Genomic DNA, 15,533 nt, shown 5'->3' on the forward strand with positions numbered 1-15,533 from the left:
TGGAAACATTTTATCACTTTTCAATGTAGTCTCCACAGCGTTGAGTGCACGTGTGTAAGTAAGCGTTTTACTAATTCCTAGATTTTACGAAAGAAAGATATTGTAACTGCGTAGCTACTCATGCACTATCTCCATCGTCACTACAAAACTTCTTACTACTTAGTACCTCCTCAAGGTGTCCACACACTTTATATCACTCGCTACTACATCAGGGAAATATGCAGGATATAGATTCGAAACGAAGTACCTTGATTTTGTGCTGTTGTTGAACCGCATAAGGCCTCGCGGTATCATGCTGGAAAATACACCAGAGCTAAGCAAATCGGAACGTGTTGATCTGATTGCGGGCGTCAAATGGTTCTCAGTCATATTGCAATATAATTCGTGGTTCACATCGTGTCCTCTGGCCATGTAATATTTAAGGATCACTCGTTTACAGCCCAGAAAGAGTGTGTCACTTTACCGGCCAGCACAGCTGTATAGAACTTCTTCGCTTTCGGTGATGATAAATATTGCCACTTCTTGCTGGCTCCTTTGGTCTTTGGCTGGTTGCAGTGTACACAGCACTTGTTACTAGCGATAATACACTTTAAGAAATTATAATTTTTAGTCTCACAACGTTGTAGCAGTATTTTTTTAAGACATCCACATAAAATTCTTTCGGATCAGGGATAGGTTGTTTTAACCACTTAATGGAAACTTTTTTGGTACGGCTGCATGTCATGAACGGTAGAGTCATGACTAATGTTCAGTTCTATAGCTACCTCGTTGGTTGTTGCCCGTTGATTCTCTCGTGTCACTGGATCTGCATTAGCGACAGTGTCCGGTATAGTAGCAGTGTGTGGTGGTCCACAGCGAACTGCATTCGTGAATGTTGGCACTTTATTTTTAAATTTTGTCCACTCACAAACCTGCTGAAACGATATACATGAATCTCCATATTTCTTTCTTCATTCTCCGATAAATAGCTGTTGGTTGTTCGCTATCAATACTTGGAAATTGGATAACTGCACGCTTAATCTCTTTCGTGCAGTATATACGTTACTTATGTATAATGCAGCTTGCAACTAAATTATTATTTTTTGTTGCTAAATTGTGTTATTATTTATCTATTTATTTAATCTCCTATATAAATTAGAAGTGAAAGAGAGGCGTAATTATGTTCAGCCTTACTGATTTGAAATTTGCTTAAAATAGCGGTACATTTCTCAATTTTCAAACATGATCCGAGTTCTCAAAATACTACCCGCCACTTTAGGAGAGAAGAAATATATGAAGTAATTGTTGTTTTATAATCAAGTATTCATCATAAGGAAAAAAAAAATGAATTTCTGAGATGGTTGGGTAACAAGTGATGAACCACTTTAAATGAACCTCTCATCCCCCCCCCCTCCACCCAGTAAAAGAAAATTCTTCAGCATTCTGATTGATTCTGTTTCAGTTTTTGACCATATGATGAATCAATGTGTTAGTTCATATTTAATTTGCAAAATCCCCATTGGTAATTTCATGGATGAAAATGCTACAGTTACACTTTCAGTACAGTTAACACTGGCACTACTTAAAGGATTTTTGTTAGTATCACTGTACTAGATCAAAAAAAAGCACAAAAATAAAACCATTTGTTGTAGTCCGAAAACCCAGTACATTAATAACCATTTTCTATGAAATGGACCATTTCTTTCAGATTGAAGTAATAAAATGTTTTTGCGTTATAGTAGTAAAAGAGAAATCAAGTAAATTATTCTTAATTTCATTAAGAAGAAAATAAAAATATTTCCCAGACAAGAAATTTTGTGAACATCTGTATCATTATTCCAAATTGGTAATGAACTTTTTTTTTCTTATTTACATACATTTGAGATCATGATATACTTCTTGCTTTGTTTTCCTGTTAAATGAAACCTAACTTAAAATGTAACTTGTAAGAAAAAATTATTTTGTGTTCTAGGTCTTCTTGCGGCTCAGTTTAGAGGTGCAGTTCCTGATCTAAAAATAGAGGAATCAGGTAAGGTCATTCTAAATGTTTTTAACTGAAAAAAAAAAAAATCTACATTTTGTAAAACTGTTACCATTTTCCATATAGTTGTTTGTGTTACTTCTATTAGTATCTAATTAAACAAAAAATAGTGCCCTGAAATATAGAGCGCAGTAACACTTCTAAGTGATTGCTGGTTTTTCTGAAATTGTGATGGAGTTAGTTTTTTAAAAACTATTAAGTGAACGTACATAAAAGACTAAAGTGTATCTAGTTCTCGTGTATCTGGATCTAGTGTATCTAGTTTAACTTTAGTAAGATATATATGAGTAGTTCGGAAGATACAATTCTTATGCCTAAAAATTGATTTTTGGTTTTGACGGTTTCTGAGCCTTCAAACTCTCCTCTGTCACATGTCGTTTATCGCATTTGAACTCCTCCGTGGCTAAGCGGTTAGCGTACGCGCCTGTGGCGCGGGAGACCCAGGTTCGATTCCCGGCGGGAACTCATGTGGTTCGGATTCCACGTTAATCAGTAGGTCCACGTCTCATATAGCCTCGCTGCTGAAAAGGGACGTTAAACTCAAAATCAACTCAACTCAACTCGTTTATCGCATTCAAAAATCTGCAGTAGATCCGACTGGAGAGCTATCTTACGCTAAGCTGTTCATATGCAAAGGTGTGGAAAGTGTGACGTTTACTACGTGTTACAGAATTCATGCGCATAAGAGGTTCTGCAGACCCTACCCTTGCCCACCCTCGTGGCTAAGCGGTTAGCGTACGCGCCTTTGGCGTGGGAGACCCGGGTTCGATTCCCGGCGGGAGCTCATGTGGTTCGGATTCCACGTTAATCAGTAGGTCCACGTCTCATATAGCCTCGCTGCTGAAAGGGACGCTAAACTAAAATAAACTCAACTCAAACCTACCCCTGCCCAGAGTAACTAGTAATTGTTCAGTCCTCAGATGCTACCCGGACAATAAATAAAGCATACATAGAGGATGCATACTACTTTATTCCACGTACAATGATGTCTAATGGCTGATGTTTATCACATACGAGGTGATTAGACACAAAATATCACCTGTAAGATATGTCAAAGATAGAACGGGGATCCGTTAACAGAAAAATGATACATTTCTATATTCACAATTATGTCGAGCCTGTTAAAAAAAAAAAAAAAAAAAAAAAAAAAAAGTAATTTAAACAATCTCCACTGAGAACATTCAAACGGAACTTTGAAAACAATTAAATATGCTTACGACCGCGACCCTGGTCATCACTCCAACTACAGCTTCACTGTACCCTGCCTCCAACTTCTTTTGTGGCTTTGCTGATGAATTGATCTCCATTGGCTGAATTTACACACAAGACAAATTAGCAAGATTAACCTCATACGCAGAGGCATTATTGGAGATTACCGTGCGGATTTAGGCGAAATCGGTCAACTATCGACGAGTATTTACCATTCGGCAAATACTCAAAAAGAAATAGGAATACAATACCCCGGTACATCAATTATTTATTGATTTTAGAAAGGTTTACGATCGGTTAGGAGAGATACATCCAACATTCTTACAGAATTTAGAATACCAAAAAAGGTAGTTAGATTAATTAATATTTGTTTAAATGAATCCCAAAGTAAAGTCCGGGTAGGAAAATTCTTGTCCACGAGCTTTCACGTCGAGAATGACCTGGAGTACGCTATAAGGAAAATCAAAGATAACAACCAGGGCCTAGAGCAGAATGGTATTTACCAGGTTATGACGTATGCTGATGATGAAAATTTAATAGGATATGGTAGAAGAACAATAGAAAAAATGCACAGGTCTTATTAAATGCTTGCAGAAACATAGATTTAGAAGTAAATGCAGAGAAAACTAAATAAATGGAAGTTCATCGGGATCGTAATACTGCAAATTACGGATGCGTTAAAATATCAAATAATACTTTCGATAAAGTGGATACTTTCAAATATCTAGGATCAGTGTTAACAGACCAGACGAAGAAATTAAATGTCGACTAAAAGCAGGAAATTTCTGTTATTCTGTTCAAAATCTTTTGTCGTCGCGAAATTCTGTCGAGGAACTAGAAGCTTAAAATATATAAAACGACAATCGTATCTGTTTTGTATGGGTGCGAAACATGGTCGCTTACTCTGAGGGAAGAACGTAGACTGAAAGTATTTGAGAACAAGATTCTGAGGCAAATATTCGGACCCAAGAGGAACGGCAATGGAGAATGGCGGAAACTTCATAACCGTTTAGCAAACTTGTTAGGGTCGTTAAATCTACGGGGGCTCAAGTGGGCAGGTCCTGTAGCCAGAATGAAAGAAAATGGGATAGCTTTCATAGTTTTAACTGGAAATCCAACTACCATTAGGAAGACTAGGCTCACTTCGGAAGACAATATTAAGATGGATCTCGCAGAAATAGGAATACAAAGTATATCTGGATCCAGTTGGCTAAGGATAGAAGTCAGTGGAGAGCTTTTGTGAACGCGGCATTCAATCTCTGGGTTCCATAGGCCGTAGAGTTAGATGATGTAGACATTTTAGGCGACAACATGCATTCTACAGTTCAGATGTTCCCAGTCAAATACGCAATTTTAAACGATAGCAATGTGGTAGTTCACACTGTTGAGCTATAGAGGCATGGTTTTATGAATATTGAGATAAACTACTTCTCCCCAGGTCAACTCAATCCCCAGACTTCAACATTATTAAAAGCTGTGGTGAGTTTCGGAGCTCAGACTTCAGAGCAGATATCGTCACCGACGGAACTGAGTGCTGCACTTCATAAGAAATGATACAATATTCCAGTGGAAACCATTTACGACTTGTATGCGTCAATTCCACGAAAGATCAGAGCTGTTCTGCACGTTAAACTGTGGTTTAGGCCATACACTATATACGTATATATAGTGTTTAGCAGAATATAGTGAAAATAATAACTCACACCATAGAAAAGAAGTTGGCCACGTGGGTGCTATATTGAAATGCAGGGTCACATGCTACATATATTACATTTGATACGTTACGTAATCCTGAAGTAATTTAGAAGTGCAGAAATGTAAAATTATAAAAGAAAAATTTTAATGTATAAGGGTAAAAATTATTCCACGTGGTAATTCACTTGAAAGCTAATAATCCAATTACTACATTAGTTGTCAAGTGTAAACCGTACAAATCTAGATCATCCATAATACAATATATGATATCATCATCGTAGGAAAACTATCATATTGTATATTTTCTCATATGTATTAAACTGATTTATTACAATCCACTGCCTCGAAAATTTTGAAATCATCCTCAGGCAAACAGAGGATTTATGATTGAATATTACTTAATGGAAGCCTTTTGAATCTCAATCTCAATACTTTCTAACTTGTAAATTATGAAAGTAAATAATAAGTATTTAAGTCGTTATTGTAAACAGCACAAAATTTCCCTTCTTTACAGTGGACATTTGGAATTTGATTTCTAATAAAAATACTATGATAAAGTTCTCATTTGACCAAACCAGTAATATGTTTAACTATAGAGTTCTTTAAAAACGATATTTAAAATTGAATTGAATGGTTCTTGTAATATTCAAGGTACTCAATATCTCAACTTTCATGCTCATGTTAATAGTTTTTATGCTAGAATTTGACATGTTGTTATGTGGTAATTATTATGTTGTTTTCACTTATGCTTCCATTGAAGTACTCCATTTTTCAGACTGAAGAATCAATAATATTGTTTGCTCGTTTTATGTAGGAAGGAAGATAAGCAGTAACACATATGTCTTATACTTGAAACTAGATTTAGTAGCAGGCAAAATAAAATTGAGTTATTGAATTATTATTATTTTCTGTATCTGATCTGTAAAGAAAGCGTAAATGAAAGTAATATGTTGGGAGAACTTTCTTAACATTAAAACTACAAGTATAATCATGAATACAACTTCAGTAAAAGTCAGGCCAAGAAAAGATAATTTAAGATCCCATACCCAATAGTTAATATATTTTTAATATTTCTACATTATAATTCTGTCTTGTGTCTAGGTTTAATAGCTCCATGGTTTGCAGACAGAAATACAGGAGATTTTTCATTTAATAATTATGTTCTAAGCAATAATTCGTCTATGATTCAAGTAACGGAGAATGGCTTATACTTAATTTATGCACAGGTAGGTGTGGTAGCTATTAATAATATATCTTATTTTTTGTTAACTTAAACCATTCAGTACCTCTATGATCAATGGCGTACGCAGGAGTTACAGAGTTTTAACCCCTCCCTTTCAGCAAGCTATGCAAAAATAAACATTTACCGTAAGATGTATATAAAAACACTTGAAATTATATGAAATTGGGAGCTTGACCCTTCCATTACTAACTTCCCCGTACGCCAATGTCTATGATAATCATTCCTCATAGAGTAGAAGTAATAAAAATCTAAACAATTGAAGTGGTATGCAAAATGTTAATTGTTAATTGATGAGAACACAATTGAAAAACCCAACAGACATGTTAAATGATTGAAAATCTTACCTTGTACCCCAGAGAGTTTTGAACTACGTATCCAACAGCATACTACTATAATCATAGTCGCTGTAGTACCAGCAGGGAGACATTCTTTGGCATAAGGTTAAGTGTTATCAACCCAACATAAAGTTCAACTGTCACTACGTCAGATTATTATTTATTTCAAATATACATGTAAAAGGAAAACATACGATACCAGACTTGGTATGTAGTGTTGCAAATTGAGGACGCTATCACAAACATCGAAAACAAACAAATTTTGGAGGTTTCTACAACAATAATAACGCAAGTAAGACGGGTGGCGTAATGCATATCCGTTTACCTTAATGTCGAATTCTGTAGTCACTATATTACGTACACTCATGTCCAAAATTATGGTCGCATGTCTATAAATATGTTGTTATAGGAATATAATTTGATAACGAATTCGCCCGGTATTTCTTACAATGTTAGTATGTGTATAATAGGCAAAGACATGTATGTGGCAAATTTCATTTGAAAAGAACAGTAAATAAGAACAATAAAACGAAAATAAAACTTTCTTGTCCATTTAACATCATTTTTTTTTTACTCCTTTTAATTTTCGTATTTATAATTCTTTCCCTATGAAATTTACCACAAATATACATTTCCCGATTATACACATAGTATCAGTATTAAAAGTACCCCGGAAAATCACTATCAAATTATATTGCCACAACAAGACAGTTATAGATATGCGACAATCATTTTGGACATGAGTGTACCTAGAACAAGTAGAGACAACTTTAGAAGGAATTGAAAATTTTACTTTTTTCAAAGGACTTTATTTCAGAAAAGTGCTTAGATAAGTATAACACCAAATTGCGAATATGGTTTGCAGTAAAATGTAAGAAGATCATAGTACTGTTTACACCAATTTGATGTCTCAAACCACTCGTGAGATATGAAAAAATGCTTAAATTTCGTCTAAATTTTGATGGAACATAAAGTGGGAACGGTTTGAGCGAAAGCTTTGATCATTTGCAGAAATTAGTTTTGGTCGTTGTAGGCCAAGTGTACCAAATACCATTAAAATCTGAGTCGGTGAGTGACAGTTCGGTTTTTCGCTGAATGAACTGATGTGGAATGACCCTACAATAAGTTGTCGGAATTACATAATTTTAAGCAATGTAATGTAACTGTAAACTTTAACAGTTTTAACCATATGTCCAGAATGGTTTGAGATATCCAAATACTGTACACGCCATTGTGTTATTCACGTCTATTGAAAATCTTTTATGCAATTGGAGGAATTACTTATCAAAATAAAAGCTTTTGGAAAAAGTCAAATTTTCAATCTCATGTAACTTTATTCGTACTCATTCGAAATCCATCATATCATGTTTATAGTATTAGACAACTAAAGTACTTTAGATATGTATTCGATTCCCGACAGAAGATCATGTGGTTCGGATCCCACGTTAAGCTGTAGGACCACGGCTTATATAGCCTTACTGCTGAAAGGGACGCTAAAATCAAATCAACAACTAGACGGCATTTGGAGTGTTACTATTCATCTCAGCGACTCCGGAAACTAATATGGGTCGTTTTCAATTATTTTTACGTCACCTCCTTCCCCCATAGGGGTGTATAAGTCATGTGTGTTAATGTGAATCATATGTGTTGTTTTAAAAATGAGTTTACATGCCGAATTTTATCATCCTAATATAAATAGTTCGTGAGATATTTATGACATAGACTTCGAACAATCTCTTCTTTGAATTTCTTTCCTCTCCCCTTAAGATACGTATCAAAAAATTCTGAATAACCTAAGCTCTCTTCCTACAGTTACTTACAAGTATACCAAACAAATGGCCCGGCTTTGTATACCGGACAAACATTCATGTTTTATCTGTTTGTAACAATGTGGTGAAGAAACTATAAGTATGCTTACCATTCTTTTTCTGGTGCAACAGATCTGAAAATTAACGGTACACGTTGTTTTCCCTCAGTGATTGTTAAAGAGTTACGATATGAAATGTATAGGTAAATAAACCTCATACTGAGGTTCATCATAGGCTTAGGTGGAGGTTCCTAACCTCCACCTGAAAGGCATGTTTCGTGTAGAGTAAAGGAACACGTAGGAGATGCTTAAAATATTTATTATCTGTTTTAGATGTATCTAGAAACTTCTAAAATTTGCATATGATGTTTAAAAAAATTAAGATATTGCATAAAACATTATAACAAACTTCAAAGTGGAATAATAGAAACACAGCATGTCAGAACGATAAAGCATCAACTTAATTTAGATGCGAGATAGCTAAATAGATCATGAGACAAGCTAAGTAAAATTTTGAGTTCGTGGAGGGAAAATTACAAACAGTTGCTTGACAACATTGATGAAATCAAAATGAAATTACGTCTAGGAGAACCTTTTTGTACCTATATATACTTCTGGAACAGTGCGTGTTTTCCCATATCTTTTATATCATTACCTCTTTCTTATGTCTTTTAATAAAGAATCATATAAGGCTTAGAAATATCAGGACTGGTGCACTAGAAGTACATGGAATGGTAAGTACAACTGTACATTCTGAATGTTCTTATTTCTTCAATAATATGATCATACAAGCTGTTTTGTTTTCTTTTCCTAAGGTATATTATATTGCATCAGAGCCAGCGAACAGTTTTTCCATTAACATGAAAAGGGATTACATGGAACCTCAACCTGTAGCGTTTTGTAGTTCAAATTCATCCACCAGGTCATCCGAAATCAGTTGCTACACAGCAGTTGTTCGATATTTGGAGAGCAATGACAAAATCTTCATTCAACAAAGAGAAAGAAATAGACAAATATTAATGAGAGAAGGATATACATTCATAGGTTTAGTCAAATTAAATCACGGAAGGGAAAACACACGAGGGACAGGAAATTAGAAATAGGCGTACTGAATCTATCGCTCGTAATGGATACGATAGTTTTAGGTATACAGGTAAAATGTTGAGCGTGTAACTATTAAGAAAAAAGATCACTTACAGATAGCGTAATATGAAACTTAAACGGCCTTGCATTAAAAATTCTCATCAATAAAAATGTTACAAGTTATGGATATTTGTCTTCTAGTCGAATATTGAAAAATAATTCAATCGGCAGGTAAATGAGTTAGTAGAGATTACTGCTAAAATATTTTTGTTGATAAAGTATTGTGATACTGAGTTACTAAGGATTATTATTTTTATTAATAAGGCATTGTGATAACTTTAATGATGAAAAGTGTACCTGAAAATGAATACTTTTTCATATATTCATGACGCTTACTAATTAGTTTGCGTTTAGAGTAAAATTATTTCAGTAAGTATTACCAGTAGCAATTGAAATAAGATTTTTTTTTTAATTGTGTATTAGTAACAGAGAGGCCTAAAAAGCAGTTTGTCTCATGAAATAAGATAATAGCTTTACGAAAGACTACATCTAATAAATTCTACAAAATACTTTCGTGCACTTCTCCAAAATAATAATGTGTGTGTGATTTTCTTTCCTTCCAAGTCCGTAGAAAAGGAAGAAGCTGCAAAAAAATTTCATTACTCCAAGCTTCCCGCTTGGAATATCGTTACTTTTAGTTTAAAGTTATCAGACATCTGTTACCGTCCACAGATTTATAGAATCTGTTTTAGCTGTTTCAACGTATTATCTTAGTAATATAAAGGTAAGCGTCGCCGGATTGATAAAAATCTGGTAACCATGTTGTGGTTACATATTTGTTTTGTTCATAAAATATAACTTTGCTAAAGGGAAAAATTGGAAAATAATCTCTCTTATTGGGTAGTGTGTGTTGCATAGAAATGTAGCATGAAAAATAAGAAATAATCTGGGTAACCGAACACTTTAAGAAATTTCTTAATTTCGAGTTTTTATAATCATCGTCGTTCATTTCTACTGCATTTACTTGTTCTATAAGCTTTGGTTGAAAGTCTTTATCATTAACATTTTTTTAAAGGAAAATTGACATTTTACGATGAAATGTAGTATTTAAATACTAGATAACACTCACTAAATTTCATTATTTCATTAAGGAAAAAAAATGTCATTTGTACTTTCTTAATTTAATTTTTGAGAATTTAAACAAAGCTTATTCCTATTGATTAAACCCCCTCTTAATTATGGGTCATTTCATCATAATTCTTAACCTTTTGCGGACTGCGTGGAGCGTCATTAGATGTTACGCTAATACAAATAAGCATAGCGTGCATAAACTAGCCGATTAACCTCTTGAAATCTGATATTTTTCGAAGCAGCATGGAAATTTGCGCTGAAGTATAGTTTGGAGAAGTCTACATTATTGAAGTACTGTAAGATCGGTCTCTGGATGATAGAAAATATGTTTTCTCCGTATAAATCGGAGATTATTTGTGTAATGTTTTATATGTTATTTTATTATTAAATCAAATGTTAACGTCTTGACATATTGTGAAATACTTATGCATCCCTGTTATCAGCCATAAATAGGATGTAAAGTTTTTTCAAAACAGTTGAGAAGAAAAAGAGTTTCTAGTAGGCAAGGCAACCCAAATTATACATAATATAATGGTAAAATAAAAGGAAAATTTTGTTTCGTAATCATCATTAATACTTATTTGTTAAATGTGGGGTGTATGCGCATATGCGTAATCGTAAAATCTGCATTAGTCATCCCAGTAATTTTGATGTACTAAAAAGTCTGTAGTTTTAAGTTTTCTGCACTTGAATTTGTTATTCACGCAAAATATTCTGCACTTGAATATTTTGCAATGTTAGGTATCGATGGAGAGATTTTTTTCAGCGTTGAAATGTATATAATAATGCATACATTTGTAAAGAAATTAAATTCTGTTCAACACTCAGTTTCATAAAAATATAACTCATGTTTTAGCAGCCTTGTTTAGTTGTGAAAAATTGTAATTTTTTTCTAAAAGCATAAAGTATGTTTTGATTACAGGCTTTGTTTATATGGCTTCTTTTTTGTGTGGTATTTACTGTGCTTCCCAGCTTATTCTATATGCTTTGTACTATAAATTCTGTATTTCGTTTTTTTTTTTTTTTTTTTTTTTTTAACCTCTTGGATTTATTCAAAGTTATGGATATATTTTGATATTATGAGAAATGTTGTATATTATTAATGTATCATTAAGTAATACGTTGACCGCGTACTGACCTTTTTCATTATAATGTTAATGTAACAGAATATATTTGATTTGTAGAAATTTATATGGACATTCATAATGTGTACAATCAAATTAAAACAATTCTTCTCATACAGTTGTTAAAACTGTGTCCGTATCAGAAGGGTTATTATTGTAGACGTATAAAGAACTTGAGAGAAGATAGAAGCACGCAAATTATGTAATAATACATATGTTAAAGTGCGTAATTGACGCATACTGTTGAAGAAAAAAACGACTTAACCAATATTGCATCGTTTTTAATTTTTATTTGTGGGTTAAAATTAAACACGACGCATTTTGGGAGAAGTCTGTTTTCTTTGTTATATATTATAGTATAAAGACAGGGATTCTGAAAGTTACGCAAAGAATTTTTATTTTATTGTAAAGAGAATAACAAAATTTCTGACCATGGTATCTACATATTCAGAATAATTAGTTTTCCTCTTTACAATTTGTTGTTTTCAGCAACATGTCTGAAAAAACAAAGGTCGAAGTTGAACTTTGTCCTTGCACAGAACTTCGTGGACAGAATATGGCTGTATCGTAAAAATAAAGTTAAATTATTCCGTCCATGTACTTCTATATATACTTAAGCAATGAGTAAAGAATATGGTCGTAGTTTTGTTGTTTTTATTGCCAAACTTCCAAAGTGCCTCTATGTAAGTTCAGTGATAACGACGTACTTTTCATTAACAGTCGTAATATATAAATACCGGAAGATAGAATAGAATAGAACTCAAATAGAATGTTTCAGTTTTTGTAAAAAACAATTTAACCTCCGTTTAAAACTGTGTGTATGTGTGGTCAGATAAAAAGGTTTATTACGTATTGTTATTGTGACATATTTTAGTATATAAGCAGGAGCTTTAAGGATACAAATCCCATTCGAATATGCCAATACAAAAGAGCAAATGATGCTAACAGTGTTCCAATATTGACTCTTGTCTTAATGTAATGCTTTTGCCGTGTAGAAATGTTTGTGAACAGAAGATAAACTTATAATTTTTGATATAGTCCCAGTCGTCATTGAAAACAAATGGTCTTTTGATTAACGTATCATCACTCAGCAGAAACTAGTGCTTACCTTTGTTTTGACAGTTATACACTGATACATAAGATATTGATTTGTAATATTTTTTAATTGAACTTGTTCGATTTTTTTTAAAAAATTAATAGCAATGATGCGTAATCAGTGTTGTTGATGACATTTTTACTTTCTATTGGAAATGAATTATAAATAGCAAGTAGAATGAAATATGGATTTATGTTTATTAAAAAAAGACTTAAAGAAACGTGTTTACAGGACCTATTCAAAAACAGAGGATAGGATTTTCTCCTTATTTGCTACGGGTTTGAGTGACATCATATGTAAGATGTCAAAGCTTAAATATTCTAGGCTCTAGTAAAATCTATGCAAAGGTGAATATGTGATAGTACAACTTGTTTCTTACAAAATATGTAAAACTTAAATAAAACTATATAAATTGTGTATTTTTAGGTAGTTGTTTATTACTGTAAAATTATTTATATAAATACTTAAACCGAACACAAGAAATTTCACATCGTGAAATAATGCTGAAGGAAACAAAACCGGATATTTATTAGGGGTGTTCGGAATTCGATTTCGTATTCCGGAATTCGGAATTCATCTAATTCCGGAACGTTTCGAAATTCCGGAATGTTCCGAAATTCCGGAACGTTTCGAAATTTCGGAATGTTCCGCAAATTCCGTAACATTCCAAAAGTTTGGAATTGTGGAATGCTCAAAAGTATGAATTTCGGAACTGTTTTCAAGAATGAAATTTTGAAGCTCACTGTTGATTCTGGAATCGTAATATTAATATTAGTTCGAAGTTTGAATATAAAAGTTCGAAACAGTCCTGAGGCAATGGTTCTCAAACATTGTTACAAGGCTTTAATCCCACAAATTTACTCGCAAATACTTTCTCGTTTTCACTTTGGTATCTATGGAATATAGTAGCAACATGTCTTAAACAGTTATGCATTCTCGCATTTACAATTATTGGAATAAAGTACAGCATTTTATCTTTTACATTGTTTTTTCAATCATTGCCATTTTGTATTTTGAAGTACCAACAAGGAAACAATTTACATGTTTGGCATTTTAATTCCAAAATATTTGTTTTACTATTAAGCAAATAATACAAGAGCACACGAAACATTTGTAGTCATGTCATTTGGAATTATATTAATGAACTTTTAATCTAAAGTACAAGGAGTGCACATGAGTAATACATAATTGTGAAAATTTTGACAACTGAAACCCTGAAATGGTATAACTGATCCTACCTGAGACGTCATCAAATAATGCAACAAAAATGTAAATGTAAATTACTATTGAAAGAAAAAGCAAAATTTCTGTGCTACAAAATAATACTGTTAGAGAACAATGATGTGGATAAAATATTATAAGAGCATGTATTAAATGTCAATTTTCATATAAATGCCCAGATGATTTTTTTAAAAATTAGGGGAAAGTAGACTTTAGACGATATTAGACAAGGCAATTATGTATGCAAAAATAGGAGACATGCATTCAAATTATTTCCTGTAATAAAAATTAGAATTCAACTTTCCATGGTAGATTGCACATGTTCTATCTCCGAACAAGGTGAAATACGTGCAATTTACTATGGAAAGTTGAATGTTAATTATTATTACACGAAATAATTTGAACGCATGACTCTTAGCATGCAAGATTGGCTTTAGGGACTTTTAGCTTAACAAACTTCTTTTATCTCATTGATCTTTTTTATCTGATTTATTTGAGAAATCAGGAGAAAGAAAGTTTTCGCCAACTTTTCTACTCAAGGAAAGTAAGACATCAAGTTTTGTAAAGATCAATTTACGCAAAGTACGAATAGTTTTTGATACAAATTAATTATTTCGTAAGAGCGAAATATGAATATTAGGCTATACTTTTAATGTGAATATTAACATTTACGAAATGATTTCTTTCATTTTTAACTTTTACCATCGCTACTCACAATTTCGGGTATACTAATTGAACATTTACCTTTCTTGTTGTTAGTTAGTCATTGGTTCAGACCCTTTCTTCTGAATGCATAACTACCCTTCATATTGCAGCTTTGTATGAAAATGTACATATTCTGTTGGCTTGTATCAATGTAATTGTTTAAAGAAAGTAACATGCTTTTACATGAGAATTTCACAACATTGATAATATATTGGTGATTAATACAAATTCTCAACAAACCAATTTTAAATGTTTTTCACTCACACAATTCATTTATCACCTTGCATAAAATTTTGATTAGTAGAGTTAGAACTAATCTTCATACGTAGGATCCAATGCTTAGTATTTAACTGATAGACACCTTTATTTAGTTAGTTATTCAAATAAGTGTCGCAGGACAAGAAAAGAGTAGCGCGTACATGTGAATAATTATAAGATATTATGTAAAGTTTGCACCTCTATTCGATTTACTCTCGTTGTACATTTTGACAAGTTATGCAAATAATGCTTGATAAAGTTTTCATTAAAAAAAACAGCAGTAGCATCATGATTATAGAAGTTACAAAAAACATTAAACAGTAATCCCTTGTTCTAAGAAATTTTTTGCTGTTTACAGCATGCAGTATACTAAATACAATACAAGCGATGCATTATTAATTTTAGCTTTGCGTGATTTGAACCTGAAATATGAAATACTGATTCTAGTTTCCAAAAAGTTCATGTAACATCAATAATGCATATTTTTACATAACACGGGTAGCAGCATAATATTTATATATCTGAAGATAAAAGAATATTAAACACTATTTTGTAACAAATTATGTAAGATACTAAACGGTACCACAATAATATCTGCCTACCAGC

General features: G+C 32.7%; 1 protein-coding gene across 6 annotated transcripts in view; it reads left to right on the forward strand.

Moving 5' to 3' along the window:
- LOC145683891 (uncharacterized) overlaps nucleotides 1–13,162 on the forward strand; it is a 55,461-nt gene extending 42,299 nt beyond the window's left edge. For all 6 annotated transcript variants that reach the window (XM_081755537.1, XM_081755540.1, XM_081755539.1 and 3 more), the window contains 3 exons: nucleotides 1,952–2,008; nucleotides 6,026–6,150; nucleotides 9,125–13,162. In XM_081755537.1, the coding sequence (XP_081611663.1) occupies nucleotides 1,952–2,008; nucleotides 6,026–6,150; nucleotides 9,125–9,406 (464 nt within the window). In that variant the 3' untranslated portion in view covers nucleotides 9,407–13,162. The remainder of the gene's footprint in view (nucleotides 1–1,951; nucleotides 2,009–6,025; nucleotides 6,151–9,124) is intronic.
- Nucleotides 13,163–15,533: the final 2,371 nt, after the last annotated feature.

The sequence above is a fragment of the Thermobia domestica genome, chromosome 4 (assembly GCF_964235325.1).
Source record: "Thermobia domestica chromosome 4, izTheDome1.hap1.1, whole genome shotgun sequence".
NCBI lineage: Eukaryota > Metazoa > Arthropoda > Insecta > Zygentoma > Lepismatidae > Thermobia > Thermobia domestica.